This window comes from Heteronotia binoei, chromosome 10 (genome assembly GCF_032191835.1).
Source record: "Heteronotia binoei isolate CCM8104 ecotype False Entrance Well chromosome 10, APGP_CSIRO_Hbin_v1, whole genome shotgun sequence".
NCBI classification, from domain to species: domain Eukaryota; kingdom Metazoa; phylum Chordata; class Lepidosauria; order Squamata; family Gekkonidae; genus Heteronotia; species Heteronotia binoei.
In genome coordinates, this window is record NC_083232.1 from 12144488 (window position 1) to 12172408 (window position 27921).

Sequence of the window (27921 nt, forward strand, 5' to 3'; positions counted from 1 at the left end):
TCCCCCCAGGGGTAGGGATCTCCTGATTTGGGAGCCCCCAACCTGCTGGCATGGAACAGGCCACCAGGGGGCCCCCAAAGAGCCCCATCATCACCCAGAAGTGATGTCATCACACAGGGCATGTTGCGCCGGGAACATTCTAGGATTTGCAGTAAAACTCTATGGTACCATAGAGGTTTTTTCCCCTAAAAAACCTAAAAATGAAGGTGTACCAGGTACCATAGAGTTTTTACTGTGAATCCTAGACTGTTCCCAGTGCAACGTGCCCTGTGCAATGATGTCATTTCCGGGTGTCATCATTGTGCAAAGGCAGAGAGGAAGGACTTGGCAACCCTACCCTGATTCCATTTTCAGAGCACCCTGTCAGTCCCTCTTCGGGTTCCAAAATTTCACAAAGAATTGCCCCAACATATTCAGATGCATCTCATCAGCCTTACGGACTAGAAGCTTGCGCCCTTAAATACAAGAGTCAGGATGCTAAAGTGTATGCCCAGCGTCAGTTGCTGAGCTGAGCTTGTGTGTCCACAATCACAGCACACACCACCAGCCCTGGGCACAGTTTAGGGTGGCTGGCCAGGTGTGTGTTGGGAAACACCTGGAGACTTTGGGGGTGGATCTGGGAGAGGGCGGGGTTTGGGGAAGGGCGGGGCCTCAGCATGGTACAATGCCACACAGAGTCCACCCCTCCAAGCAGCCATTTTCTCCAGGGGAGCTGATCTCTGCCAGCTGGAGATCAGTTGTAAAAGCGGGAGATCTCCAGGCCCCACCTGGAGGCTGGCAACCCTACAATTCCCCCTTGTTCATTATGTCTGCAGGCTGCTGGTACATCTTCATTTTTAGGCTTTTTGGGGGGAAACAATATAACAATAATACAAATACATGAAACCTGGTATGCACCAGGTTCTGGGTATACTGGCCAATTTTGCTGGGTTTTTAGGGCCACTGTTAAACCCTCCCTTAGCTTGTATTATATTTGGCTTTTTTACTTACTCATCTCAACATCTTTTCTATCTCTTTTCTCTGTTGTAACTTTTCAGGCTTGCATTTGGGGGACACAAAAACGGCCCATCACGCTTAGACGGTCAAGACACTCGGTGCTACTGAGTTTGACAGGTCAGAAAAAGGCGAGCGGTACGGGCTTTCGGTTTCTCTCTCTGCAGGATGCCTCTGAGCTCCGCTTCCCTTACGGATCCTGCCCCATAGTGACTCTGTGACCTCCACTGCATAGCAGAATGGGGTCATGCACTGGGGGTGCTTAGGTCAGCTCTTCCGTTTCCCGCATCTTTAAAATCAAAAGTAAAACCTGCCCTTGCCGATTTGAAAACAGTTCTGAGATGAACGCACGGCTCAGAAAAAATGCCACAGGGATGTCGAACTCATTTGTTATGAGGGCCGGATCTGACTTTAGTGAGACCTTTTTCACGCACACACAAAATGCGACCTTGACAGGCCGAGCTAAAACTAAAAAGTTTATATCTCTGCTGCCTAATCTTAAATAGATACAGACAAACACAACAAAAGATTTAAAAAAAATAAAAATAAAAGATGCTTAAAACATTACCACTTATTGGACTTAAAGCTGCTTTCTTTGTATCTCTCCCGTGGGATTAGGGTTGCCAAGTCCAATTAAAGAAAAATCTGGTGACTTTGGGGGCGGAGCCAGGAGACTTTGGGGGTGGAGCCAGGAGACATTGGGGGTGGAGCCAAGAACAAGGATGTGACAAGCATAATTGAACTCCAAGGGAGTTCTGGCCATCACATTTAAAGGGACAGCACACCTTTTAAAATTCCTTTCTTCCATAGGAAATAATGAAGTATAGGGGCACCATCTTTTGGGGCTCATAGAATTGGTCCCTCTGGTCCAATCGTTTTGAAACTTGGGGGGTATTTTGGGGAGAGGCACTAGATGTTATACTAAAACTTTGGTGCCTCTACCTCAAAAAATAGCCCCCCCAGAGCCCCCAATACCAACGGATGAATTCCCTATTATTCCCTATGGGAATCGTTCTCCGTAGGGAATAATAGAATGCCCAGTAGACATTTCCCTCCCCCCCCACGCTTTCTAAAAGGGGGGAGGGCCTCCAAACCAGGGAATCCCCTGCCCCTTCCCTCACACACACACACACACACACACACACACACTTACCAGATCTTCTTCCGGAGAACTCTTGTGAAAGCGAAAGCAAAAGAAAGGGCGGGGCTGTTCTCCCAAGCCCTTCCTGCTCGCTGCCTAGCCTTAAAGGGGCAGACATTTTACAAACGGCACAGGAGCTCTATAATGAAGCCTACAGGTATGTTCTCCCCCCCCCCGCTTCCCACTTCTTGAAGACCGGGAGATGAGGCTGCAAACCCAGGGGACTCCCGCCAGAGCGGGGGGGTTGGGAAGCCTACGTGGGATCCAGGGAACTGGGCCAAGGAAGCTCTGCCTCTTTCCCTTCCTCCTCAGGGGACCGGGAGGGGGACGAGCCTCAACCAATGGAGAAAATCAAAGTTTTGCTCTGTAGCCCCTGTGCAATTGAGCAAGCCTTGCAAACCAAGGTGGGACGCAGAAGGAAGCAAGAGAAAGGGAGAAAGAAGCAGACAAGAGCCAGTTGCTCGGGAGCCTGATAGGAGCCCTCTGGGGGCCTGATTTGGCCCCCAGGCCACATGTTTGACACCCCAGTGCTAGCATGTTCAGAACTTAACCTCGTTCTTCAGGAACGACTGAGGAGGAGGAAAATTTTACATGGTGACCCAAAAAAAAGGGAACATTCAACTCTACAATACTCTGCCTGCTAGGGTTGCCAGCCTCAGTTGGCTAAAAACTAAAATGGGAAATCTGGGAAATAATTGCTCCACCAATTTCTGCAATATTCTATTCATATATTCACATTTATATATCATAAACCAAAATTCTTATAAATTTCCACGAATACAGCGCAGCTCAAAATACAAATCAAATTCCAATTATTGTGAAGGTACCAAAGTCCAAAGGTACCAAAATTATTGCGAAGGTACCAAAGTCTATCTTTTGTGGATAGACTTGGACAGTACCAACGAATGTGCTACTTCTTGCTGGCTACCCAAGCAAGAAGTGGCACATTCGCTGGTACTAGCTGAGCAGACGTGTTGGTGTGAAGCAGCTGAACGAAGCAGGAGTCAAGTGGCACCTTTAAGACCAACCAAGTTTTATTTAGGACGTACGCTTTCATGTGCTCTCTAAGCACACTTCATCAGATCAGGTATTGTGGCTGGAATACAGAGGGCAAACTGACTGATCCCATGGTCACATAAAACAGCGTGGCTTGGCCATTTGGTCTGGATAGCCATAAAAGGTAATAAAATTTCCCTGCCAAATGGTATTTCTGCAAATCTAGGTAAATCACATTTCCTAGCTGTAGTCCAACTAGTTGTACTAGCCACAATACCTGATCCCCTCGTCTGATGAAATGTGCTTAGAGAGCACAGGAAAGCCTGTGCTCTAAATAAAACTTGGTTGGTCTTAAAGGTGCAAATTGACTCCTGCTTTGTTCATGTCCTTTTGTGATTCACCTAGATTTGCAGAAACACCATTTGGCAGGGGATTTTATTACTTTTTATGGCTATCCAGACCAAATGGCCAAGCCACGCTGTTTTATGTGACCATGGGATCAGTTAGTTTGCCCTCTGAATCGACAAACCGCATGTATTCCAGCCACAATACCGGACCCCCTCGTCTGATGAAGTGTGCTTAGTGAGCACACGAAAGCTTACGTTCTAAATAAAACTTGGTTGGTCTTAAAGGTGCCACTTGACTCCTGCTTTGTTCTACAACAGGGCAGAGAGGCTGAGGCCTTCCCCGATAAGAACCATAAGAGGAGCCCTGCTGGATCAGACCAGTGGTGCACCCGATCCAGCATCCTGTCTCACACAGTGGCCCTCCCCAGAGCCCCAGATAGCCAGTCAAGAGCAGGTCTGTCAGAGCTCTCTCAGAGCTCTCAGAACTCAAGAGCAGTTCTGTCTGAAGTGTGCTTAGAGAGCACACGAAAGCTTACGTTCTATATAAAACTTGGTTGGTCTTAAAGGTGCACCTTGACTCCTGCTTTATTCATTGGTCCTGTCCAATTTTGGTTTATGACACATAAACGTGAATATATGAATAGGATTTTGCAAAAATTTGTGGAGCAATTATTTGCAAGATATAAGTAACGCAGTGGTTCATCTCAGTTTTTACTAATCAGTACATTGCAGTTTCCGGTTAGGAGAGCCAGTTTGGTGTAGTGGTGAAGTGCGCGGACTCTTATCTGGGAGAACCGGGTTTGATTCCCCACTCCTCCATTTGCACCTGCTGGGATGGCCTTGGGTCAGCCATAGTGGTTAAGTGGGCGGACTCTTATCTGGGAGAACCGGGTTTGATTCCCCACTCCTCACCTTGCAGCTGCTGGGATGGTCTTGGGTCAGCCATAGTGGTTAAGTGGGCGGACTCTTATCTGGGAGAACTGGGTTTGATTCCCCACTCCTCCACTTTCACCTGCTAGCATGGCCTTGGGTCAGCCATAGCTCTGGCAGAGGTTGTCCTTGAAAGGGCAGCTGCTGTGAGAGCCCCCTCAGCCCCACCCACCTCACAGGGTGTCTGTTGTGGGGGAGGAAGGTAAAGGAGATTGTGAGCCGCTCTGAGACTCTTCGGAGTGGAGGGCGGGATATAAATCCAATATCTTCTTCTTCTTCTTCTTCTTCTTCTTGCCTAATCCCCAGTTTAGGGCAGGGGATCCCCCGGTTTGGAGGCCCTCCTCTCGCTTCAGGGTTATCAGAAAGCAGGGGCGGGGGGGGGGGAATGCCTGCTGGGCACTCCATTATACCTGTGGAGACCAGTTCCCATGCAGGGGTGGCCAACGGTAGCTCTCCAGATTTTTTTTTGCCTACAACTCCCATCAGCCCCAGCCAGCATGGCCAATGGCTGGGGCTGATGGGAGTTGTAGGCAAAAAAAAATCTGGAGAGCTACCGTTGGCCACCCCTGGGGTATAATAGATAATTGGTTCATGGGTATCTATGACTTGAAGGGGGAGCTGTTTTTTGAGGTAGAGGCACCAAATTTTTTGCATAGCATCCAGTGCCTCTCCCCAAAACACCCCCCAGGTTTCAAAAGGACTGGACCAGGGGACCAATTCTATGAACCCCCAATGAAGGCACCCCCTGTCCTTCATTATTTCCAATGAAGGCATTTAAAAGGTGTGCGGTCCCTTTAAATGTGATAGCCAAAACTCCCTTTGGAGTTCAATTATGCTTGTCACATCCTTGCTCCTGGCTCCACCCCCCCAATGTCTACGGGCTCCACCCCCAAAGTCCCCAGATATTTCTTGAGTCAGACCTGGCAACCCAACTGCCTGAATAATGGCAAGGAATAGGAGGGCTGTCCTATTCTTTGCACAGATTGGCTCCCTATCTGCTGTTCTGCTTTTTCCCTTTCTCATCTGTTGCCCCAAGATCCTTTTCCATTTTCAGCTTTCTTACCCCCTGTAGGGAATTGATGTGGCCCTTAAGAAAACTAGTTTGGGGAGGGATGGTGGCTCAGTGGTAGAGCATCTGCTTGGTAAACAGAAGGCCCCAGGTTCAATCCCCAGCCTCTCCAACTAAAAAAGGGTCCAGGCAAATAGGTGTGAAAAACCTCAGCTTGAGACCCTGGAGAGCAGGGGAGGGACGGTGGCTCAGTGGTAGAGCATCTGCTTGGGAAGCAGAAGGTCCCAGGTTCAATCCCTGGCATCTCCAAACAGGGTCCAGGCAAGTAGGCGTGAAAAACCTCAGCTTGAGACTCTGGAGAGCCGCTGCCAGTCTGAGTAGACAATACTGACTTTGATGGACCCAGGCTCTGATTCAGTATAAGGCAGCTTCATATGTTCATATATAGTTTCAGGGGAGTGTCCATGCTGGTTTGCAGTAGAAGAACTCGATTCAAATCCCATAGCATCTTAGAGGCTAAGGAGGCTTTGGGGGCAGTCTTCCCTCTAAGCTGAGTTTATGTGAGTTAGCACATAGCTTTATAGCCCGCCCCCCCCAGCTCACACATTTTTGTTTTAGCTCCGGAAAAATGGCCCCTGAGCAAATTAATTGATGCAGTAGCTCACAAAAGAGGATTTTTGCTCACGTGACTCCACAGCTTAGAGGGAACATTGTTTGGGGGTGTTATGTACTGAATTTTCTGCTTCACGGTAGCTTCACGGCCATCTGGGCAACCATGGGAAATGCTATAGACGCTGATAGATTTGAACTCAGAGCAGCAACCAGTGAGCGGTCTTGGCGCGAAACCTGTCTGCCGTGATTTGGTATGGGATTCGGTGTGTGTGTGTTTCTATTGCATGAATATAAGCAGAGTCTCTGTCTCACTATGTTGTCTTGTTAGTATGTAGTAGCAATAAAGCAGATGGTCAGAAAAATGGCCAAATACTTATCTGAATTAGATAACCCGCAACATCGGAGAGCTTTTATGCTGGCTAGGATGAATGCATTTCCCTCCAACGTTCTCTACGGGAGATTTCAAGTCCCCTTTAACGAGAGACATTTGTCTAGGTGGGTCAAGCTCACCTGATTCCATCCAGCATATCTTATTGAACTGCCAACTGTATACTAATCTCCGGAAGGTTCTGTTAGATAGTCTTGCTTTACCATCCTATAATCAAGAAAATAGGATTGATTGCCGTTTCCTACTAAATGACAACATAACCAATATCACAAGAGCTGTTGCCAAATTCTTGGCTGAAATGGTCAAAAATTATTCTAAGTAGGTTTTATTGTGATTCTTAATCTTATTTTAGCCTTTTATGCATTGGACCGACATATTTGACCCTTGTTTGGCTGACATACAATCTCTTTTGGTTACGCCAATAAAGGCGTGATTGATTGATTGGAATAAAGCATGACCTGTATTGAACTCTGCTGCATCGGACTCACTATTTAACAGCGGGTATAACCTGGCGTGACTTTGTCCATGGGGTTGCAAAGAGTCAGACTTGACTGTGCAACTGAACAACAAAATTTTGAGAGTCAAGAAAACTGTTATCCGCCTGAACCCCACAGAGATGGAGCCGTAAGATGCTAGGGAGCAGAGAAAAGCCGATTTTTTTATTCCAGTAAGTGATGTTGTTTAATAACTCAGGAGGTGGTGTGCCCCCCCTCAAACTCTAGAATTATTTAGCCTCTCCAGAACAGCATCCCAAATAAGTAAAATAAAGACCTGCTGATGTCCGTAAAATAAATCTTTGCAACAGAAAGTACCAGAAATCAGCTGGGGACATTCTCGTGAGCTAGCAGAAAACAGAATTGCCCTTGGGAAGGAGTTCCAAGGAAGAAATTCTTGGCAGGGCTGGTTTCCATACATCTGGGTGATTGGAAAGTACATTGAAAGAACGCGAAAAGCAACAATGAAGATAGCATCTCCTTTATAGCACCAGAGTAGCTAGAGATGAGGTAATTCAACCTCACCACCCCCCAAGGGCCTGGAGATTTTCCAGAATTATAACCAATCTCCAGATTACAGCAATGAAGAAGATGAAGAAGATATTGGATTTATAGCCTGCCCTATACGCTGAATCTCAGAGCGGTCACAATCTCCTTTACCTCCCCCCCCCCCTCAACAGACACCCTGAGAGAGCTCTTACAGCAGCTGCCCTTTCAAGGACAGCTTCTACGAGAGCCATGGCTGACCCAAGGCCATTCCAGGAGCTGCAAGCAGAGGAGTGGGGAATCCAACCTGGTTCTCCCACATAAGAATGCGCACTTAACCACTACACCAAACTGGCTCTCACATAGCTCAAACATGGCTCTTACACCTGCACACAGAAAACTATCCCCCCGTCAGCAGTCTGAAACAGTCCAGCCTAGACAAAGGGTTTTAACCTCTGTTTAGAATTCTCATTCCCTTTGGGAACTGTTACATCGGTGAGGACCCAAGACCCGACTTGGGCCCTCTTCAGGATGTGAATCAGACCTCCAGAAATCCCTCTATGTCATCCCTTGATGACAAGGAGAAAGGATCCACTTTAGCTGTTTCCCCAAATATTTAAATCATGCCGATTAGAGGCCTCGAGGAAATTTCTCCCTTCACGGTCAGAATGAGAACGTCAGGAAGGACTGACTTATTTGATTGACTTCGGTGCTATTACATCTTTTCTCTCAAATTTTGTGGGACTCTTCGTTGCTAGTTTTATGTGTGTGGTGCTGTTTGTGCGGAAGTGGGATAAGTCCAGGCCCGTAGCCGGAAGGTTTCTGGTGGAGGGGCCCCAGAGAAAAAAAATTTGTGGGCCGCCAGAGCAGTGGCGAGGAGTTCAGTTGGGGGCCGCAAGAGCAGCTGCGCGGAGATCGAGGGCCGCAAGAGTGGCGGGGAAAGGAGGAGCCATATATGTTGGGGGGTTGGGTGGAGGGGCCGTGCCCCCCCCCCCGGGCCTCCCTGTAGCTACGGGCCTGGGTAAGTCCCAAAGACGGACTTGAAAACTAAAACTACAAAGCCTTTGCTCCTGTGTGATGCATACCAGTGTGTACAAACATTTGCATTGAAGCATGTTGTGAGTGATACCATAAGCCCGGTGATCTTAGTCTTTGAGTCATTTTGCATTAAGATATTGAGCTATTCATTTGTTTAGCCTTTGTGATTGCAGTTTGGATTCTGGAACACAAGAATATTTTTGTACAATATCACGTTACTCCTCTATCTGTAGTAAATATCTTTCCTAGTAATTTTGGCCGTGAGCTTTTTTGCTTCCTCCACCACCACCTGAAGTAGGGTTGCCAATCCCCAGGTGAGGGCAGGGGATCCCCAGGTTTGGAGGCCCTCTCGCGGATGTGATTTTAAAACAGTTTTGTAAAAAAAACCTGTTAGGTATTTTATCACATAGCATGCTTTGCCATTCTTATCCCCGCCCCCCTATTCACAAGCATCCTCAGCTTTGCATAAAGGCTTCTCCAAACCCATCCAATGAACTTCATGAATATCCAAACATTTGACCTCCCGAGTCATCTAGTTCGCCCTGCACAACGCAGGAGACTCACAAAGACCTCCCCCTAAATTCACAGAATCCGCATTGCTGTCAGATGGCCCCCTAGCCTCTGATGAAAAACCTCCAAGGAAGGAGAGCCCACCACCTCCTGAGGAAGCCTGTTCCACTGAGGAACCGCTCTAACAGTCAGGGGGGAAAAGGAAAGGAAAGGAACGGTCCCCTGTGCAAGCACCAGTCATTTCCGACTCTGGGGTGATGTTGCTCTCACAATGTTTTCACAGCAGACTTTTTACGGGGCGGTTTGCCATTGCCTTCCCCAGTCATCTACACTTTACCCCCAGCCAGCTGGGTACTCATTTTACCAACCTCGGAAGGATGGAAGGCTGAGTCAACCTCGAGCCGGCTACCTGAAAACCCAGCTTCCACCAGGGATCGAACTCAGGTTGTAAACAGAGCTTAGGACTGCGGTACTGCAGCTTTACCACTCTGTGCCACGGGGTCAGGACATTCTTCCTAATGTTGAGCTGGAAACTCTTGATTTAATTCCAACCCATTGATTCTGGTCCTGCCTTCTGGGGCCACAGAAAACAATTCCACCCCATCCTCTCTATAACAGCCCTTCAAGTACTTGAAGAAGGTGATCCTATCACCTCTCAGCCGCCTCCTCTCCAGGCTAAACAAAGCTAAGTGACACATTATTACACAATGCGGGGAACTCAATCCAACATTCAAACCTGTCTTCCCGCCTGGTTGCTGCAAAATAACAATACTAGTGAAGCCCATGTCTATCTGCATTTACTCAGAAGTAATCCCACTGCCTCCAGTAGGTCTAACTTCGCACGGCAGACTCGGCGGAATAATAACCCATTGCAAGAACAAGAGATCGACAACAAAGCAAGAAACAAGTGGCACCTTTAAGACCGACCAATTTTATATTTAAAACGCAAGCTTTCGTGTGCTCTTAAGCACACTTCATCAGACGAGGAATCCGGCACAGTGAGCAAAGCCATACATAGCTTTGTATGTAGGTATGTATACATGTACGGCTTTGCTTACTGAGCTGGATTCCCCGTCTGAGGAAGTGTGCCTAAGAGCACACGAAAGCTTACGTTCTAAATCAAAATTGGTCGGTCTTAAAGGCGCCACTTGTCTCCTGCTTTGTTCAACTGCTTCAGACCAACACGGCTGCCCGCTTAGATCTCTCTAAAGAGATCAACAAGTGCACCGCGATAACAAGAAAGCAGGAAACGACAATTTCCCCGGAGTTCCCCCTCCCACACCCTTCCCAGATCATGAAAAGTTACTTTGCAGCTTCCTGACCGCACAATCCGTTGCATAAACAGATTTAGGGAAATAAACCACAGTGTGTTTCCTTTCCCAAGTGCTCTCTAAGCCTCCCGGGCTTCGAAACAAAAGCCAAACACAGCCTCTAAACAGCTTCAGTTACCCAAAAAAGAAAACAAAGCACCCTTTAGTTCAATCGCTCCAAGCAGGTCGGCTACATCAGCCAGGTGCTTAGGAGAGAGAACGAAAAACCCTTAAGAGCCTCCCTTGGCTTAAAAAAATAACTTTTGGGCTTGCTTTAGGTCAGGGTGGAGATTAGAACATCTGCCTCTGCCCAGGGACGACTGCCAGGAAAGCATCCACAGCGGGCATCGGCTGGCATCGGGCCTTCCTCTTACCCAGGCGTTTCCCGTTCAAAGCTGCTACTTTCCGGCTCTCCTCCAACAAGATAATCTCCTCGGATCGGCTGAGCTTGGGGACTCTCGTAAAACACTGCATGGCCCTCTAAGAGAGGCGCTCCGAGTTGGATGGGCATCGGGGATGGTCTTCAGGCCTCCAGGTCACTCCAGGGTCCCACAAACACCTTGTGGTTACACAGGGAGGAAGAAAAGAGTCCCAGGGTCCAAAGAAGAAAAAAAAGACGACGAGAAGGAGGAGGAGACGGCCGGGCTGGCTTCCAAGGTACGCTGGGATGTTTGTCAATAGCTTGCTCTCGCACACTGGCCAGCGGTGACAGGTGGATACGCTAAAGACTGGCGGGGAAATGAGACTGTGTTTGCGTTAGGCCAATCCCTAGGCCAGGGAGGGACAAAGTTTCCCAGCAATTAAAATTATAATTGCCTCGTGTGTCACGGAAGGGAACGGAAGAGATGCTTTCAATGCCTTTCGCTACAGTCCCCCTCTCCTTTGTCTCCCGGCGTTTAATTGCTGGTCCAATTTGGAACCGGGAAAGTGAACGCATGTGACCCCCTTCCTCTGGGGGGGGGGGGCACTGTACTCACCCCGATCATGGGACGGTGAAAAGGAAAGGGGGGAAATGATGGTCACTTTCCATGCTGAGCTCCGTCATGTGTGCGCTTCGTCTGAAGAAGTGTGCATGCACACAAGAAGAAGAAGAAGAAGATATTGGATTTATATCCCGCCCTCCACTCCGAAAAGTCTTAGAACAGCTCACAATCTCCTTTACCTTCCCCCCCACACACAACAGACACCCTGTGAGGTAGATGAAGATATTGGATTTATATCCCGCCCTCCACTCCGAAGAGTCTCAGAGCAGCTCACAATCTCCTTTACCTTCCCCCCCTCCAAGAGACACCCTGTGAGGTAGAAGATATTGGATTTATATCCTGCCCTCCACTCCAAAGAGTCTCAGAGGGGCTCACAATCTCCTTTACCTTCCTCCTCCACAACAGACACTCTGTGAGGTAGATGAAGATATTGGATTTATATCCCGCCCTCCACTCCGAAGAGTCTCAGAGCGGCTCACAACCTCCTTTACCTTCCTCCCCCACAACAAGACACCTTGTGAGGTGGGTGGGGCTGGAGAGGGCTCTCACAGCAGCTGCCCTTTCAAGGGCAACTCTTGGGAGAGCTATGGCTGACCCAAGGCCACTCCAGCAGCTGCAAGTGAAGGAGTGGGGAATCAAACCCGGTTCTCCCAGATAAGAGTCCGCACACTTCACCACTACACCAAACTGGCTCTGTCCCCAGAACTGAACTTGGTTGGACTAAAGGGTGCCATGGGACTCCAACTTTGTTCTGTTGCTTCAGACCAGGGGTGGCCGAACTTGCTTAATGTACGAGCCACATAGAATAAATGTTAGATGTTTAAGAGCTGCAAGATATGAACTTGCTTGAGAGCTGCAAGGAAGGGAGGGAGGGAATGGTGGAAAGAAAGCAACGTTAACTTTAAATGCATTCTCCAAGCTGCCAGTTGGCTTGGCTTGAAGTGATTATGCCTTCTCTAAGCTGGCTGATGGGGTGGGGGGGGGGCTTTAAGAGCCACACAATATGTGTGAAAGAGCCACAGTCTGGCTACCCCTGCCTCAAACCAACACACTCCCATCTGAGTCTACCCAAACAACCAGTTTCAACCAGTCCTTGGTACTGTGGCTAGCCCAGCAGTTTCAGCTAGCAACAGAGGAGAAATCACAGGCTCAGGTTAACCCTTGCTTGGCTGAGCAGTCCCTGAATGTGCCATATTTCAGTGGTAGAACCTCTGCTTGGCATGTAGAAGGACCCCGGTTCAGTTCCTGGCATCTCCAGTTAACAGACCGGGCAGTACATAAGAACATCAGAAGAGCCCTGCTGGAACAGACCAGTGGTCCATCGAGTTCAGCATCCTCTCACACAGTGGCCAGCCAGTTCCTCTGGAGGGCCAACAACATGGCATAGACAACGAGGCCTTCATAAAATCATCAGAAGAGCCCTGCTGGATCAGACCAGTGGTCCATCCAACCCAGCATCCTCTCACACAGTGGCCAACTAGTTCATCTGGAGGGCCAATGACACGGCATAGAGGCTGAGGCCTTCCCTGTTAAGAACATAAGAAAAGAGCTGCTGGATCAGAACAACGGTCCATCTAGTCCAGCCTCCTGTCTCATGCAGTGGCCAGCCAATTCCTCTGCAGGGCCAACAACAGGGCAGAGAGGCCCAGGCCTTCTCCTGATCAGAACATCAAAAGAGCCCCATTGGATCAGAGCAGTAGTCCAGCATACTGTTTTACACAGTGGCCAACCAGTTCCTCTGGAGGACCAACACTGGGACAGAGGCCAAGGCCTTCTGATCAGAACATCAGAAGAGCAGTAGTCCAGCATACTGTAGTCCAGCAACCAGTTCCTCTGGAAGACCAACACTGGGGCAGAGGCCAAGGCCTTCTGATCAGAATATCAGAAGAGCCGTGCTATAACAGACCAGTGGTCCTTCCAACCCAGCATCCTGTCCTACCTAGCGGCCAAGCAGTTCCTTTGGAGGGCCAAGAACAAGGCATAGGGGCCGTGGCGTTCCCCCGAGGTTGCCTCCTGGCACTGGTATTCAAAGATTTACTGCCACTGAATGTGGAGGCTCCCCTCAGTCACCATGGTTAGCAGTAGATCTTCCAGGTCTGTGTTAGAAAATATTTGGAGACTTTGGGGGTGGATCCAGGAAAGGGTGGGGTTTGGAGAGGGGAGGGGAGGGGCCTCAGCATGGCACAATGCCCTAGAGTCTACCCTTCAAAGCAGTCATGTTCTCCAGGGGTATAGCGAAACTATAGGATCTTAGCGTACAGCTGTGTAAATAAAAAAAACCCGCTAAGAGACACCATGAATTTTAAACAACAAGACAGTGTAATGTAGAGGTCAGTGGTGTACCGACAAAACTTGCACACAGAACTTCAAACAGAAAGCATGTCGCAAAAGAACATGAACGGAAGACAATTCAAAAGCAGTCTTTCCAATCACAAAGGAGTGTCAATAGTCCAGTATTCAGTTCACGGAACTGCAAGAAGCCCTTCCAAAAATGTCTGTTCTACATATCAAGACGTTTCATCCGTCTTTCTTCAGTTTGGAGGTTTATTTATCACTGGATCCCAATCTTTACAATACATTCACAGGAGACCAACAAGGTTCAGAACATGTCTGTAACCTGGAAATCTAACAGGTACGTGTTCTGAACCTTGTTAGTCTCCTGTGAATGTAATGTATTGTAAAGATTGGGATCCAGTGATAAATAAACCTCCAAACTGAAGAAAGACGGATGAAACGTCTTGATATCTAGAACAGACGTCTTTGGAAGGGCTTCTTGTAGTTCCATGAACTAAATACTGGACTGTATAATGCCCCTGTATAAATCGATGGTGCGGTCTCACTTGGAATACTGTGTACAATTCTGGTCACTGCACCTCAAAAAGGATATTATAGCATTGGAAAAAGTCCAGAAAAGGGCAACTAGAATGATTAAAGGTTTGGAACACTTTCCCTATAAAGAAAGGTTAAAACGCTTGGGGCTCTTTAGCTTGGAGAAACGTCGACTGCGGGGTGACATGATAGAGGTTTACAAGATTATGCATGGGATGGAGAAAGTAGAGAAAGAAGTCCTTTTCTCCCTTTCTCACAATACAAGAACTCATGGGCATTCAATGAAATTGCTGAGCAGTTGGGTTAGAATGGATAAAAGGAAGTACTTCTTCACCCAAAGGGTGATTAACATGTGGAATTCACTGCCACAGGAGGTGGTGGCAGCTACAAGCATAGCCAGCTTCAAGAGGGGATTGGATAAAAATATGGAGCAGAGATCCATCAGTGGCTATTAGCCACAGTATATATGTGTGTGTGTGTGTGTGTGTGTATACACACACACACACATATTGGCCACTGTGTGACACAGAGTGTTGGACTGGATGTGCCATTGGCCTGATTCAACAGGGCTTCTCTTCTGTTCTTGTGTGACACAGAGTGTTGGACTGGAGGGGCCATTGGCCTGATCCAACATGGCTTCTCTTATTTTCTTATGTGACACAGAGTGTTGGACTGGATGTGCCATTGGCCTGATCCAACAGGGCTTCTCTTCTGTTCTTATGTGACACAGAGTGTTGGACTGGATGGGCCATTGGCCTGATCCAACATGGCTTCTCTTATGTTCTTATGTGTGACACAGAGTGTTGGACTGGAGGGGCTATTGGCCTGATCCAACATGGCTTCTATTATGTTCTTATGACTATTGTCATTCCTTTGTGATTGGAAAGACTGCTTTTGAATTGTCTTCTGTTTATGTTTTTTTGCTTCATGTTCTCCAGGGGAACTGATCTCTGCCTGCTGGAGATCAGTTGTCAAAGCAGGAGCTCTCTAGGCCCCACCTGGAGGCTGGCAACCCTAATTAGTAGCCACTGATAAACCTACCCTTCCTAATCCCCTTTTAAAGCCACCTGTGCCCGTGACCATTGCTATATCATCTGGGAGCAAATGCCACAGTAGGTGATGTGAAAGACCTCAGGCCGAGACTCTGGAGAGCCACTGCTAGTCTGAGTAGACCAGGGGTGCCAAACATGTAGTTCAGGGGCCGCATTAGGCCCCCAGAGGGCTCCTATCAGGCCCCAGAGCAACTGGCTGTCATCTGCTTCCTTCTCCCTCTCTCTCTTGCTACCTTCTGCATAACAGCTTGCTTTGCAAGGCTTGCTCAATTGCTCAGGAGCTACAGAGCAAAACCTCTGTTTTCTCCATTGGCTGAGGCGCCTCCCCCCACAGTCTCCTGGGGAAGGAAGGAAAGAGCCAGAGCTTCCTTTGTCCAGTTCCCTGGATCCTATGGGAGAAATACAAAAAAAGCATCCTTAAGACCAATGAGTGCTAACATTTTAAGCATGTTTTAAGTTTTTTAAAATATATACTTGTGTTTGTCTGTGTTCTTTATAAAAATTTATATCTCTGCTACTTAATCTTAAATAGGTAAACGCATGGCCCGACCCGACATGGCTCGGCCCCTCAAGGTCTCATTTAAATCAGATCCGGCCCTCATAACGAATGAGTTCAACACCCCTGGTGTAGACAATACTGACCTTGATGCACGGAAGGTCTGATTAATTGCAAGCAGGGCTTTTTTTGTAGCAGGGGCTCCTTTGCATACTAGGCCACACCCCCTCTGATGCAGCCAATCCTCCAAGAGCTTACAGTAGGCCCTGGAAGAAGAGCCCTGTAAGCTCTTGAAGGATTGACTACATCAGGGAGGTGTGGCCTAATATGCAAAGGAGTTCCTGCTACACAAAAAGCCCTGATTATAAGGCAGCTTCACAAGTTCACGGGAAGCAAAACCCCCATATGCACAGAGCGCCGTACCTCCCCCCCCACCCCCCATGGCCTCGTAATTCATTGAAAAGGAAAATATCCGTTGGAAAGAAGATAAAAGGAATGGAGATCTGGACGGCAGTTCTAATGAAGGGACGACGACGACGAGTACACGAATTCTACACAAAGGGAAGCACACGAAACTAATATTAAAAGACGGTGACCTTGTTTCTCTCCTAGGTTCACCATAACGCCAGCTTTCCCAGGGCTCTCTCTCCTCGCCCCAACAGGTCCTGAAGATGACGGCGGAACCTGTGCTACCCTTTCAGACCAGGGAAAACAACGAAAAGCGGCCCTCTGATGTTCTGGAGTCTTTAAATAACCTTCATAAATCCTAAAATCCCATTACGGCATTAGCTGATCTGTTCCTTGTCCCGGTTCCTAAGGGTTTCCATTGGATAATACGGCTGCTCGCGCTCTGCAGCTGTAAGGGGGGGGGGTGTTATAATCTTACCTAGGGTTGCCAGGATACCTGGAGACTTTGGGGGTGGATCCAGGAGAGGGCGGGGTTTGGGGAGGGGAGGGGCCTCAGCACAGGACAATGCCTGAGAACCCACCCTTCCAAGCAGCCATTTTCTCCAGGGGAGCTGATTTTGGTCAGCTGGAGATCAATTGTAAAAACAGGAGATCTCCTGGCCCCACCTGGAGGCTGGCAACCCTACACAAAATGGCTGCCACAGGAGGCGGAGCCCGCCAAAAAAACCAATCGCCATAGCTTTACTCTAGTTGCACAGTGAAGATTTTGGTGCTGTGGTGGCAGCTACTGCCAAAGCAACATTGTTTTTTCAAAAATCTGCTTAGCCAAGCAAATCTCCAATATCCGTTGAGAAGTTTCCTAAAAACCAGGGCTTTTTTTGTAGCAGGAACTCCTTTGCATATTAGGCCACTCCCTCTTGATGTAGCCAATCCTTGATGAAGCCAATTACAGGGCTCTTCTTAAAGAGCCTACTGTAAGCTCTTGGAGGGTTGACTACATTGGGGGGGGGTGGCGGCCTAATATGCAAATAAGTTCCTGCTATCCCAAAAGGAAAAAAAGGAAAGGTTGCCTGTGCAAGCACCAATCGTTTCCAACTCTGGGGTGATGTTGCTTTCACAGTAGACTTTTATGAGGTGGTTTGCCATGGTCTTCCCCAGTCATCTACACTTTCCCCTCAGCAAGCTGGATACTCGTTTTACCGACCTCAGAAGGATGGAAGGCTGAGTCAACCTCGAGCCGGCTACCTGAAAACCCAGCTTCGGCCAAGGATCGAACTCAGGTCGTGAGCAGAGCTTAGGATGGCAGTACTGCAGCTTTAACACTCTGAGCCATGGGGCTCTTCGGGCTACCCCAAAAGCCCTGCTAAAAACACTTGGCATTGCCAGGAAAGGTGTCTGTTGGGTGGTCTAGAATGATCCCCAAATCGGAGAGAGGAATCCATTGTAACTGCAGCATTTGGCTGTTGAACCAAAGCTTGTGAATGGCTTTTGGGGTGGCGAGTCCTGCCTGGGGCACGGTTGGAAAGTGGTTATGTCAGTTCAGGTCACCTGTTTAGGTCGCTTATTTTCTGTGACTCAGTGTTCGTTGGGAATGTGTGACATTCTGTGTGCCCTGATGTCTCACTGCTTTGGGGTGACATTTCACGCTGCCTCATGATCACATGATGTGGCACATGCATGCAGAGAGGTGATGAATCCAATGTCCCTGGGCGCACTTATCTCTTTACTCATTACATAGGAGCTTGATCCTGGTGAATAAACTCTTATAAATCAGTGGACTTGAGGGGTCAGTGACCGCAGGGTCATTAGTCAAGAAAAGGCCTTACTTCTCATGCAATTTGGTCAGAGAGCCAGTTTGGTGTAGCGCGCAGACTCTTATCTGGGAGAACCGGGTTTGATTCCCCACTCCTCCACTTGCACCTGCTGGAATGGCCTTGGGTCAGCCATGGCTCTCTTATCTGGGAGAACCGGGTTTGATTCCCCACTCCTCCACTTGCTCCTGCTGGAATGGCCTTGGGTCAGCCATGCCTCTCTTATCTGGGAGAACCGGGTTTGATTCCCCACTCCTCCACTTGCTCCTGCTGGAATGGCCTTGGGTCAGCCATGGCTCTCTTATCTGGGAGAACCGGGTTTGATTCCCCACTCCTCCACTTGCTCCTGCTGGAATGGCCTTGGGTCAGCCATGGCTCTCTTATCTGGGAGAACCGGGTTTGATTCCCCACTCCTCCACTTGCTCCTGCTGGAATGGCCTTGGGTCAGCCATGGCTCTCTTATCTGGGAGAACCGGGTTTGATTCCCCACTCCTCCACTTGCACCTGCTGGAATGGCCTTGGGTCAGCCATGGCTCTCTTATCTGGGAGAACCGGGTTTGATTCCCCACTCCTCCACTTGCTCCTGCTGGAATGGCCTTGGGTCAGCCATGGCTCTCTTATCTGGGAGAACCGGGTTTGATTCCCCACTCCTCCACTTGCTCCTGCTGGAATGGCCTTGGGTCAGCCATGGCTCTCTTATCTGGGAGAACCGGGTTTGATTTCCCACTCCTCCACTTGCTCCTGCTGGAATGGCCTTGGGTCAGCCATGGCTCTCTTATCTGGGAGAACCGGGTTTGATTTCCCACTCCTCCACTTGCTCCTGCTGGAATGGCCTTGGGTCAGCCAGAGCTCTCGCAGGAGTTGTCCTTGTCCTGAGAGAGTTGCTGTGAGAGCTCTCTCAGCCCCACCCACCTCACAGGGTGTAGGGGTGGAAGATAAAGGAGATTGTGAAGCACTCCGAGATTCGGAGCAGAGGGCAGGATATAAATCCAATATCTTCTTTTTTTTTAATAAGAATAAGAATAATTTGTGCCTTTGGTTACAAATCCCGCACTTCTTGTTTATGACTCAGCATGGTTCCATGAGGAGGTATAAAATTTAACAAGCTAGCCAGGTTCTCTAGGAACTACGATGGAAGGAATTATTTCTAACAGCTACGACATGCTCAATGAAACTCTTGGCCTGGGGCAAAGGATGCCTGACCCTGACCAGATGGGGAAGCTGGCCCTAGCTCAGCAGACCTCCACAGCTAGCTAACCAGAGAATTCCAAAGTTTCAGCGCCGTGACTGAGAAGACCCCCTATGACAGGGGTGGCCAGTGGCTGGGGCTGATGGGAGTTGTAGGCAAAAAAAATCTGAAGAACTACCATTGGCCACCCCTGCACTGCTGGGCACTCCTTATACCCTATGGCAGGGTGTCAGACATACGGCCCGTGGGCCAGATCAAGCCCTCAGAGGGCTCCAATCAGGCCCTCCAGCAACTGGCTGTCTTCTGCTTCATTTTCCCTTGCCCGCTTTTTTTGGTCGCCATTTTGTGTTTCTCCCTGGATAAGCCAGAGCAGCAAAGCAGCTTTTCCCTCTCCCCACTTCCTTTTCCCAAAGGGAGGAGGAGGGAGGAGCAGCCTCAGCCAATGAGGGAGTTTGGCCCTATAGCTCTGCTGGGTGATTAAGTTTGCCAGACTCAATTAATCACTCTGCAGAGCTACTGAGACAAGCCTGGTTACACCGCCAAAGTCTGGAGGTTGGCAACCTTAGATGGTTCCCCCCCCCCCATTTCATCATCCCAGCAGCCCTGCAAGGTAGGCAAGGCTGAAAAGGCGTGACCGGCCCAAGTTTACCCAATGAGAGTTATGTCCGAGGAAGAAAAAGGAAGGAATCCAGATCGCGGCCCCTATCCCAATGCAACAATTTCACCACAACGGTATGCTGGCTCTTCCGTGCATGATTGTTTCGAAATTCTAGACTTCACAGCATTTCCAGGGAAAGCCACATTCTTGAGAAAAGCAAATGTCCCAATTAGCGTCATGCTACTTGCCGCGAAAACGTCATGATGCGACATCACCCCAGAGTCGGAAACGACTGGTGCTTGCACAGGGGGACTACCTTGACCTTTACTTGGGCAACCCAGTTGTCCTGCCGTTCCCTGACGCTCCCTGGCCTTGTCTCGTAAACATGAAGTTCCACCTTGTGGCAACACTGAGTGGTAACAAGGTAGATTTTCCATTCTTGCGTCAGCACACACCTGCACACATTTAAAGCACACCCTTCGGAGATTTCTATATTTTATGGACAGATTCCCACCCCCAAAGGAGGGGGAATGGGAGACATCCTTGCTAACGTTTGAAAATCCAACCGATCTTTTTGGCTGCTTCCCCTGGTTCGTAATTACGTTCTTGCCTTTTGCTGACATTTTATAATCTGAACACCGAAAACTGAGCAACTCTGTGGTTTGACTTAGAGTCATGGAATCCTAGAATCATAGAGTTGGAAGCGACGTCCAGGGTGATCTAGTCCAACCCCCTGCACAATGCAGGAAACTCACAAATACCTCCCCCTAAATTCACACGATCTTCATTGCTGTCAGATGGCCATCTAGCCTCTGTTTAGAAACCTTCAAGGAAGGATAGCCCACCACCTCCCAAGGAAGCCTGTTCCACTGAGGAACCGCTCTAAGAGTCAGGAATCACAGAAACACAGAGTTGGAAGTGACGTCCAGGGTCATCTAGTCCAACCCCCTGCACAATGCAGGGAACTCACAAACACCTCCCCCTAAATTCACAGGATCTTCATTGCTGTCAGATGCCCATCTAGCCTCTGTTTAGAAACCTCCATAGAAGGAGAGCCCACCACCTCCTGAGTTGGAGTGGACCTCCAGGTTCATCTAGTCCAGCCCCCTGCACAATGCAGGGAACTCACAAACACCTCCCCCTAAATTCACAGGATCTTCATTGCTGTCAGATGCCCATCTAGCCTCTGTTTAGAAACCTCCATAGAAGGAGAGCCCACCACCTCCTGAGTTGGAGTGGACCTCCAGGTTCATCTAGTCCAGCCCCCTGCGCAATGCAGGAAACTCACAAACACCTCCTCCTAAATTCACAGGATCCACATTGGTGTCAGATGGCCATCTAGCCTCTGTTTAAAAACCTCCAAGGAAGGAGAGCTCACCCCCTCCTGTGGAAGCCTGTTCCATTGAGGAACCGCTCTAACAGTCAGGAAGTTCTTCCTAATGTTGAGCCGGAAACTCTTTTGATTTAATTCCAACCGATTGGTTCTGGTCCTACCTTCCGGAGCTACAGAAAACAATTCCACACCATCCTCTGTCATGACTTATAGTGGGTTTTATTCTTCATTGTTTTTTTCTCTCTCTTGATATTTCATCGGCTTTTTCTGCTTTGGGGGGCTTTTGGTGCTTTTTGAACGTACAAAGTGTTTTTATAATGTTTTTATGTAGATTCTGACTTGGTAGTATCCCACTTGGTAGAAAGTCAGATGCAATTCTTTTCAATAAATACAGTGTTTTCTTATTTGTCTTGGGTGGCTTCTGTTACATACTGGAAACGGCATGCATGCATGGAACGCCCCTTTCCATTTCTCCTAGCCACAGCCTTTCAGTACGATATTTAGGGGGAGCATGTTGTTTAAGGTCAATCAGACAATTCGGCTTTTAAATAGCGGCAAGGAGGGAAACCACAAGGACTTCTGTGGAGTCACCTCATTTCCCCCATCCCCTTTCCACAAACCATTTCCTCCCTCTCTCTCTCTCTGCCTGACATTCTCCCTCCCCACGTTTCTCCCCTTTCCCTGCTTTCTTCTCTCCTTCTTAGCCTTAGCTATATTTACTTCATTTATACCCCATATTCCTCTCCAATGAGGACACACAACACCTTACATCATTCTTCTCCCCTCAGTTTTATCTACACAACAAGCTTGTGGGGCTGGGGTTTCCAAATTTGAGCTGAAGATTGGGGGAGGAGCCTAGAGAGACTAGGGTTTCGGGCCTCACTGGGGTATAACCAGGGCTGCACTTTGTGAAGGACTTTCATTCTTTATTTCTATGTTGAATACATAGAATCATAGAATTGGAAGGGACCTCCAGGGTCATCTAGTCCAACCCCCTGCACAATGCAGGGAACTCACAAACACCTCCCCCTAAATTCACAGGATCTTCATCGCTGTCAGATGGCCATCTAGCCTCTGTTTAAAAACCTCCAAGGAAGGAGAGCCCACCACCTCCCAAGGAGGAAGCTTGTTCCACTGAGGAACCGCTCTAACGGTCAGGAAGTTCTCCCTAATGTTGAGCCGGAAACTCTTTTGATTTAATTTCAATCCATTGGTTCTGGTCCTACCTTCCGGGGCTGCAGAAAACAATTCCGCACCATCCTCTATACGACAGCCCTTCAAGTACTTGAAGATGGTGATCATATCGCCTCTCAGCCATCTCCTCTCCAGGCTAAACATCCCCATCTCCTTCAACCTTTCCTCATAGGACTTGGTCTCCAGACCCCTCACCATCTTCGTCGCCCTCCTCTGGACCCGTTCCAGCTTGTCTAGATCCTTCTTAAAATGTGGTGCCCAAAACTGAACACAATACTTCAGGTGAGGTCTTACCAGAGCAGAGTCAAGCGATACCATCACATCACGTGATCTGGACACTATTCTTCTGTTGATGCAGCCCAAAATTGCACTTGCCTTTTTTAGCCAACGCATCACACTGTCGACTCCTGTACATGGGACTGAGTCCTTTAGAATTGCCTGAGAATTCTGTCTACTGGGTTCTTGCATCTATTGTCGTCCTTTGGTATATGTTTTTTTTCATAAGAATTTGACTATGTGATATTAATTGCTTGCTTAGCATATTGTTTATAAACCATTTTCATGTGTTCTGTTTTTGTAATTTCTGAGGCTGGTAGCATGGAACCTGTGGTTCTCTTACAACCCACCTGGGGATTGGCAGCCCTAATACATACACACTGGATGACATCCCTCATTTTTGTTTTAAAGTTCATCATTATTTTAATTGAACCAAACAAAGGATCGTTCACCCAACACTACATAAACTGAGAGGCCCTGGAATCTGTCCGCCACTCTCAGATGATGATGGGAAGTGAAATAAAAGGCCGTTTTAATTACATGCGCACAAAGAAAGGCTTTCATTTTTGCGCCACTGCTTCCAAACGTGACCGAGACAGAAAGAACAATTCAGCTCTCTTCGGACTTTCTTCCGCTCAGATAACTGCGGGCATCGCCAAAGAAGAAGTGTAACTAGCTGATAAGAAGGAAAATGCAGATTCTCTTTTGTTTTCTCTTCCCCGCTGAGGTTTCTTAAAGGATGAGATTCGAACGGTCCTCGCTTTCCCCGGATGATTCCAGGAATCAAATGTGTGCGTCTGCACAGTTGTTTCATTTGAATGCTGGCATCTTCAGATTTGTTCGTTCCCTCACAATAATAATTAAGACTTCTAGTTAGAGTTGCAAACCTTCAGGTAAGCAGAGATACAAAGCAACGCTTCTGTGTATAAATTGGTCTCAATTGTGCTTCTGAAAGCTAACACAAATAAAGTTACTCTAGCACAAAAAAAGAGCCCCGTGGCGCAGAGTGGTAAAGCTGCAGTACTGCAGTCCTAAGCTCTGCTCACGACACGAGTTCGATCTCGGCAGAAGCTGGGTTCAGGTTGCCGTCTCGAAGTTGACTCAGCCTTCCATCCTTCCAAGGTCGGTAAAATGAGTCCCCAGCTTGCTGGGGGGAAAATGTAGATGACTGGGGAAGGCAATGGCAAACCACCCCGTAAAAAGTCTGCCGTGAAAATGTGAATGCAACGTCACCCCAGAGTTGGAAACGACTGGTGCTTGCACAGGGGACTACCTTTACCTTTTTTAAGCACAAAAATATAACTGGCCTTATCTAAATGTATTTATAGCAAATGAAATACCAGCAGGAGAAGAGCCAAATAGAGAGCCAGTTTGGTGTAGTGGTTAAGTGTGCGGACTCTTATCTGGGAGAACTGGGTTTGATTCCCCACTCCACTTGCAGCTGCTGGAATGGTCTTGGGTCAGCCATAGCTCTCACAGGAGTTGTCCTTGAAAGGGCAGCTGCTGTGCGAGCCCTCTCAGTTCCACCCACCTCACAGGGTGTCTGTTGTGGGGGAGGAAGATATAGGCGATTGTAAGCCACTCTGAGCCTCTGATTCAGAGAGAAGGGCGGGGTATAAATCTGCAGTCTTCTTCTAGAACGGACCACCTTAAGAATGCCAAGGGGAACAGGCGGATGTCGGCTGGTCAATGTAGATTCTTAGATGTGCAGAAAATTTCTATTTTTACTGCATAAGAGCTAAACGAGGTCTCCGGAAATTCAGAACCCGTTTTCGCTTTTTAGGCTTCTCTAAGCTCCAATCATGACAAGGCACTTCTCCCTAAGATCCACAGCTTCAGTTTTTTACAGTTCCAGAGAGGTTCTATTTGCTTCACAGGAGACTGAAGCTGCACCTTCTATGACTTAAGAAAAAGGAAACTGCCTCTGGATTTTTTAAAAAAATATACATACATCATTAGGCATCTGACTCTTCTGCTGATGTTTCGTTTATTATAAATATATTTTGATAAGGCCAATTATATTTCTGTGTTAGAGTTACTTGATTTGTGTGAGCTTTCAGAAGAACGATTGAGACTAATGTATACACGGAAGTGTTGCTTTGTGTTTCTGCCACCCTTACCTGCGTTTCACTTCGGTAACTTTCAAGTAGGGCCTGGAGATATCCCGTTATCACAGTTGCTCTTCAGACAACAGAGATCCGTTCCCCTGAAGAAAATGGCCGCTTTGGAGGGTGGACTCTATGGCATTGTACCCCACTGAAGTCCTTCCGTTCCCAAAACCGCACCCTCCTCAGGCTCCACCCCCAAAAATCTCCAGGTATTTTTAAACCCAGGGCTGGCAACAGTACTTATAGTGTGCTTTTAGATCAGGCAAAGCACTTGGCAAATATTATCTTGCGACCCCTCAAAACAGCCCTTTAAGGGAGGCCAGGATTCAATATTCATTGCCACAGGAGGTGGCGGCTGCAAGCATAGACAGCTTCAAGAGGGGATTGGATAAACATATGGGGAGGAGGTCCATCCGTGGCTCTTAGTCACAGCTTACTGTTGGGACTCTGTCTGGGGCAGTGATGCTCTGTATTCTTGTGCTTGGGAGGAGCAACAGTGGGAGGGCTTCTAGAGTCCTGGCCCTGCTGGTAGACCTCCTGATGGCGCCTGTTTTTTTTTTGGCCACTGTGTGACAGAGTGATGGACTGGATGGGCCATTGGCCTGATCCAACATGGCTTCTCTTATGTTCTTATGGCTCCGCTGGTGGGCCTCCTGATGGCACCTGGGTTTTTTGGCCACTGTGTGATACAGAGTGTTGGACTGGATGGGCCACTGGCCTGATCCAACATGGCTTCTCTTATGTTCTTATGGGACACAGAGTGTTGGACTGGATGGGCCATTGGCCTGATCCAGCATGGCTTCTCTTATGTTCAGAGTGTTGGACTGGATGGGCCACTGGCCTGATCCAACATGGCTTCTCTTACGTTCTTATGTGACACAGAGTGTTGGACTGGATGGGCCATTGGCCTGATCCAACATGGCTTCTCTTATGTTCTTATGTGACACAGAGTGTTGGACTGGATGGGCCATTGGCCTGATCCAACATGGCTTCTCTTATGTTTTTATGTGACACAGAGTGTTGGACTGGATGAGCTATTGGCCTGATCCAACATGGCTTCTCTTATGTTCTTATGTGACACAGCGTGTTGGACTGGATGGGCCACTGGCCTGATCCAACATGGCTCTTCTTATGTTCTTAGGACAGCTATCTTCATATTGCCATTGGAAGAACTGACAGAATATCACCATGCCAAATTCACCTACCAATAGTAGACTCAAGTTGAAGGTGGAATTCTTCTCCATTTAAAACTTTTTTGACCCATCGTAACAGAAAAGAGAAATGTATTTATATATTTGAACAATATATATCCTGTAAGAATTTGCTGCCAGAGAAATGTAGTGATAGCTGCGGGCACATAACCTTAAAAGGGAATTAGACAGATTCATGGAGGAGAAGTTTATCAGGGGCTCCTAGCCACGGTGAAGGGAAGAGAACTTCCACATTCAGAGGCAGTTAACCTCTGGATCCCCCTGCCAAGAGGCAACATTAGGGGAAAGTCTCCAGAGGAACTGTATGAGAGAGGATGCTGGACTGGATGAACCACTGATCTGATCCAGCAGGGCTCTTCTTATGTTCTTCTCAGGGGAAGGCCTCAGCCTCTCTGCCCTGTTGTTGGTCCACTGGAGGAACTGGTTGGCCACTGTGTGAGACAGAATGCTTGACTAGATGGACCCTCACTGGTCTGATCCAGCAAAATTCTTCTTGTGTTCTTATCAGGGAAAGGCCTCGCCCTCCGTGCCCTGTTGCTGGCTCTCCAGAGGAACTAGCTGGTCACTGGGTGAGACAGGATGCTGGACTGATCCAGTTATGGGCCAGGATGCTGGAATGATCCCGTTATGGTCTTACACATGCTATCAAGGTAGAAATGATTGTGTACACCAGGGGTGTCAAACAATGTGGCCCGGGGGCCAAATCAGGCCCCAGGAGGGCTGTTATCTGGCCCCCGAGCAACTGGCTGTCATCTGCTTCCTTCTCCCTCTTTATTGCTTCCTTCTGCATCATAATAATTTCCCCAGTTTTTGTGGGGGGAAACACAAAAACATAGAAAGTAGACAGATGGAAATCTTCATGCTGCCACTGCGGCCACAGAGGAGAAAGTAATTTTAAAAGCATGATGGGAGTCAGGTTTCATTATGACAATTATAATTCAAGAAACATTTTAAGGCAGATGTTGAGGTGCAGGCCTCATTTTGGGCAGGAGCTCACAGGAGAGGAGCTCCAGAACCTCTAAATCTTACTTGAACAAAGCAAGAGTCAAGTTGCACCTTAAAGACCAACCAATTTTTATTTAGAACGTAAGCTTTCGTGTGCTCTTAAGCACACTTCGTCAGATGAGGAATCCAGCACAGTGAACAAAGCCATACATAGCTGAGCAGAGCCATATATAGCTGGTAGACCTACGTTCTAAATAAAAATTGGTTGGTCTTAAAGGTGCCACTTGTCTCCTGCTTTGTTCAACTGCTTCAGACCAACACAGCAGCCCGCTTGGATCTATCTAAATTTTACTGTGCACCTTCTTTCTTACCCCCCCCCCCAAAAAAAAAAATACCTGCTTCTGGGCTCTACTGTTCAAACATCCTGTGAGAATTTTGTTGAACTCTGAGATTCGACAAGTTTTCTAATATTTTTTCCGCACACACAAAAAAGGGGGAAATAACCAAAACCTATAAAGCAGACAGATGGAAATCTTCCTCATGCCACTATGGCCACCGAGGAGAAAGTAATTTAAAAAGTATGATGGGAGTAAGTTTTTATGATGACAATCCTAATTCAAGAAGCATTTTAAGGTAGATGCTGAGGTGATATAATTTAGTCCTCCTTCCAGTGTGATGTCAGGGGTGTGTGGCAAATGTAAATGAGTTCCGCTAATGAGTTCCAGGACCTCCTTTTCTACAAAATGGCACTTGCATAAAGTAATTTCAGGATCAATTGATCCAAACTCAGTAAGGAAAATTACCACCCTGCAATAGAGACAATGCCTTCGATGTTTTTTCATTGTTGGCAAAGATTCTAATCTCCCTCTGAAATTCCTTTGGAAGAGAATTGCTACTCTTAGGTCAGGAACTGAATGTCCTGAGGAGGCTCAAATGTTCCCTCACTGGGTTTTGAATGTTGTGGTTTCTAATCTCAAAACTTATGGTCATTAATTCTTCATCAAAATGACTGGCTTGTTTTTCCAGCATGGAGAATGGGAGGGCATTGCTAACATGTGATGGCATAAATCACATTGGCGGGGGGGGGGGGGGGGGGGAGGTGGCCGAACTTGCTTAATGTAAGAGCCGTAAAGGATAAATGTTAGATGTTTGAGAGCTGCAAGACATGAACATCAGATGTTTGAGGAAGGGAGGGAGGAAGGAAGGAGGGAGGGAAGGAAGGAGGGAAGGAAGG

The 27921-nt window shown here is 47.9% G+C and overlaps 1 protein-coding gene across 1 annotated transcript in view; it reads right to left on the reverse strand.

Moving 5' to 3' along the window:
* Positions 1-10818, reverse strand: part of PLCD1 (phospholipase C delta 1) — an 80618-nt gene extending 69800 nt beyond the window's left edge. The window contains exon 1 of the mRNA XM_060248038.1: positions 10629-10818. Coding sequence (XP_060104021.1) covers positions 10629-10728 — 100 coding nt within the window. The 5' untranslated portion in view covers positions 10729-10818. The remainder of the gene's footprint in view (positions 1-10628) is intronic.
* Between the last annotated feature and the right edge of the window lie 17103 nt (positions 10819-27921).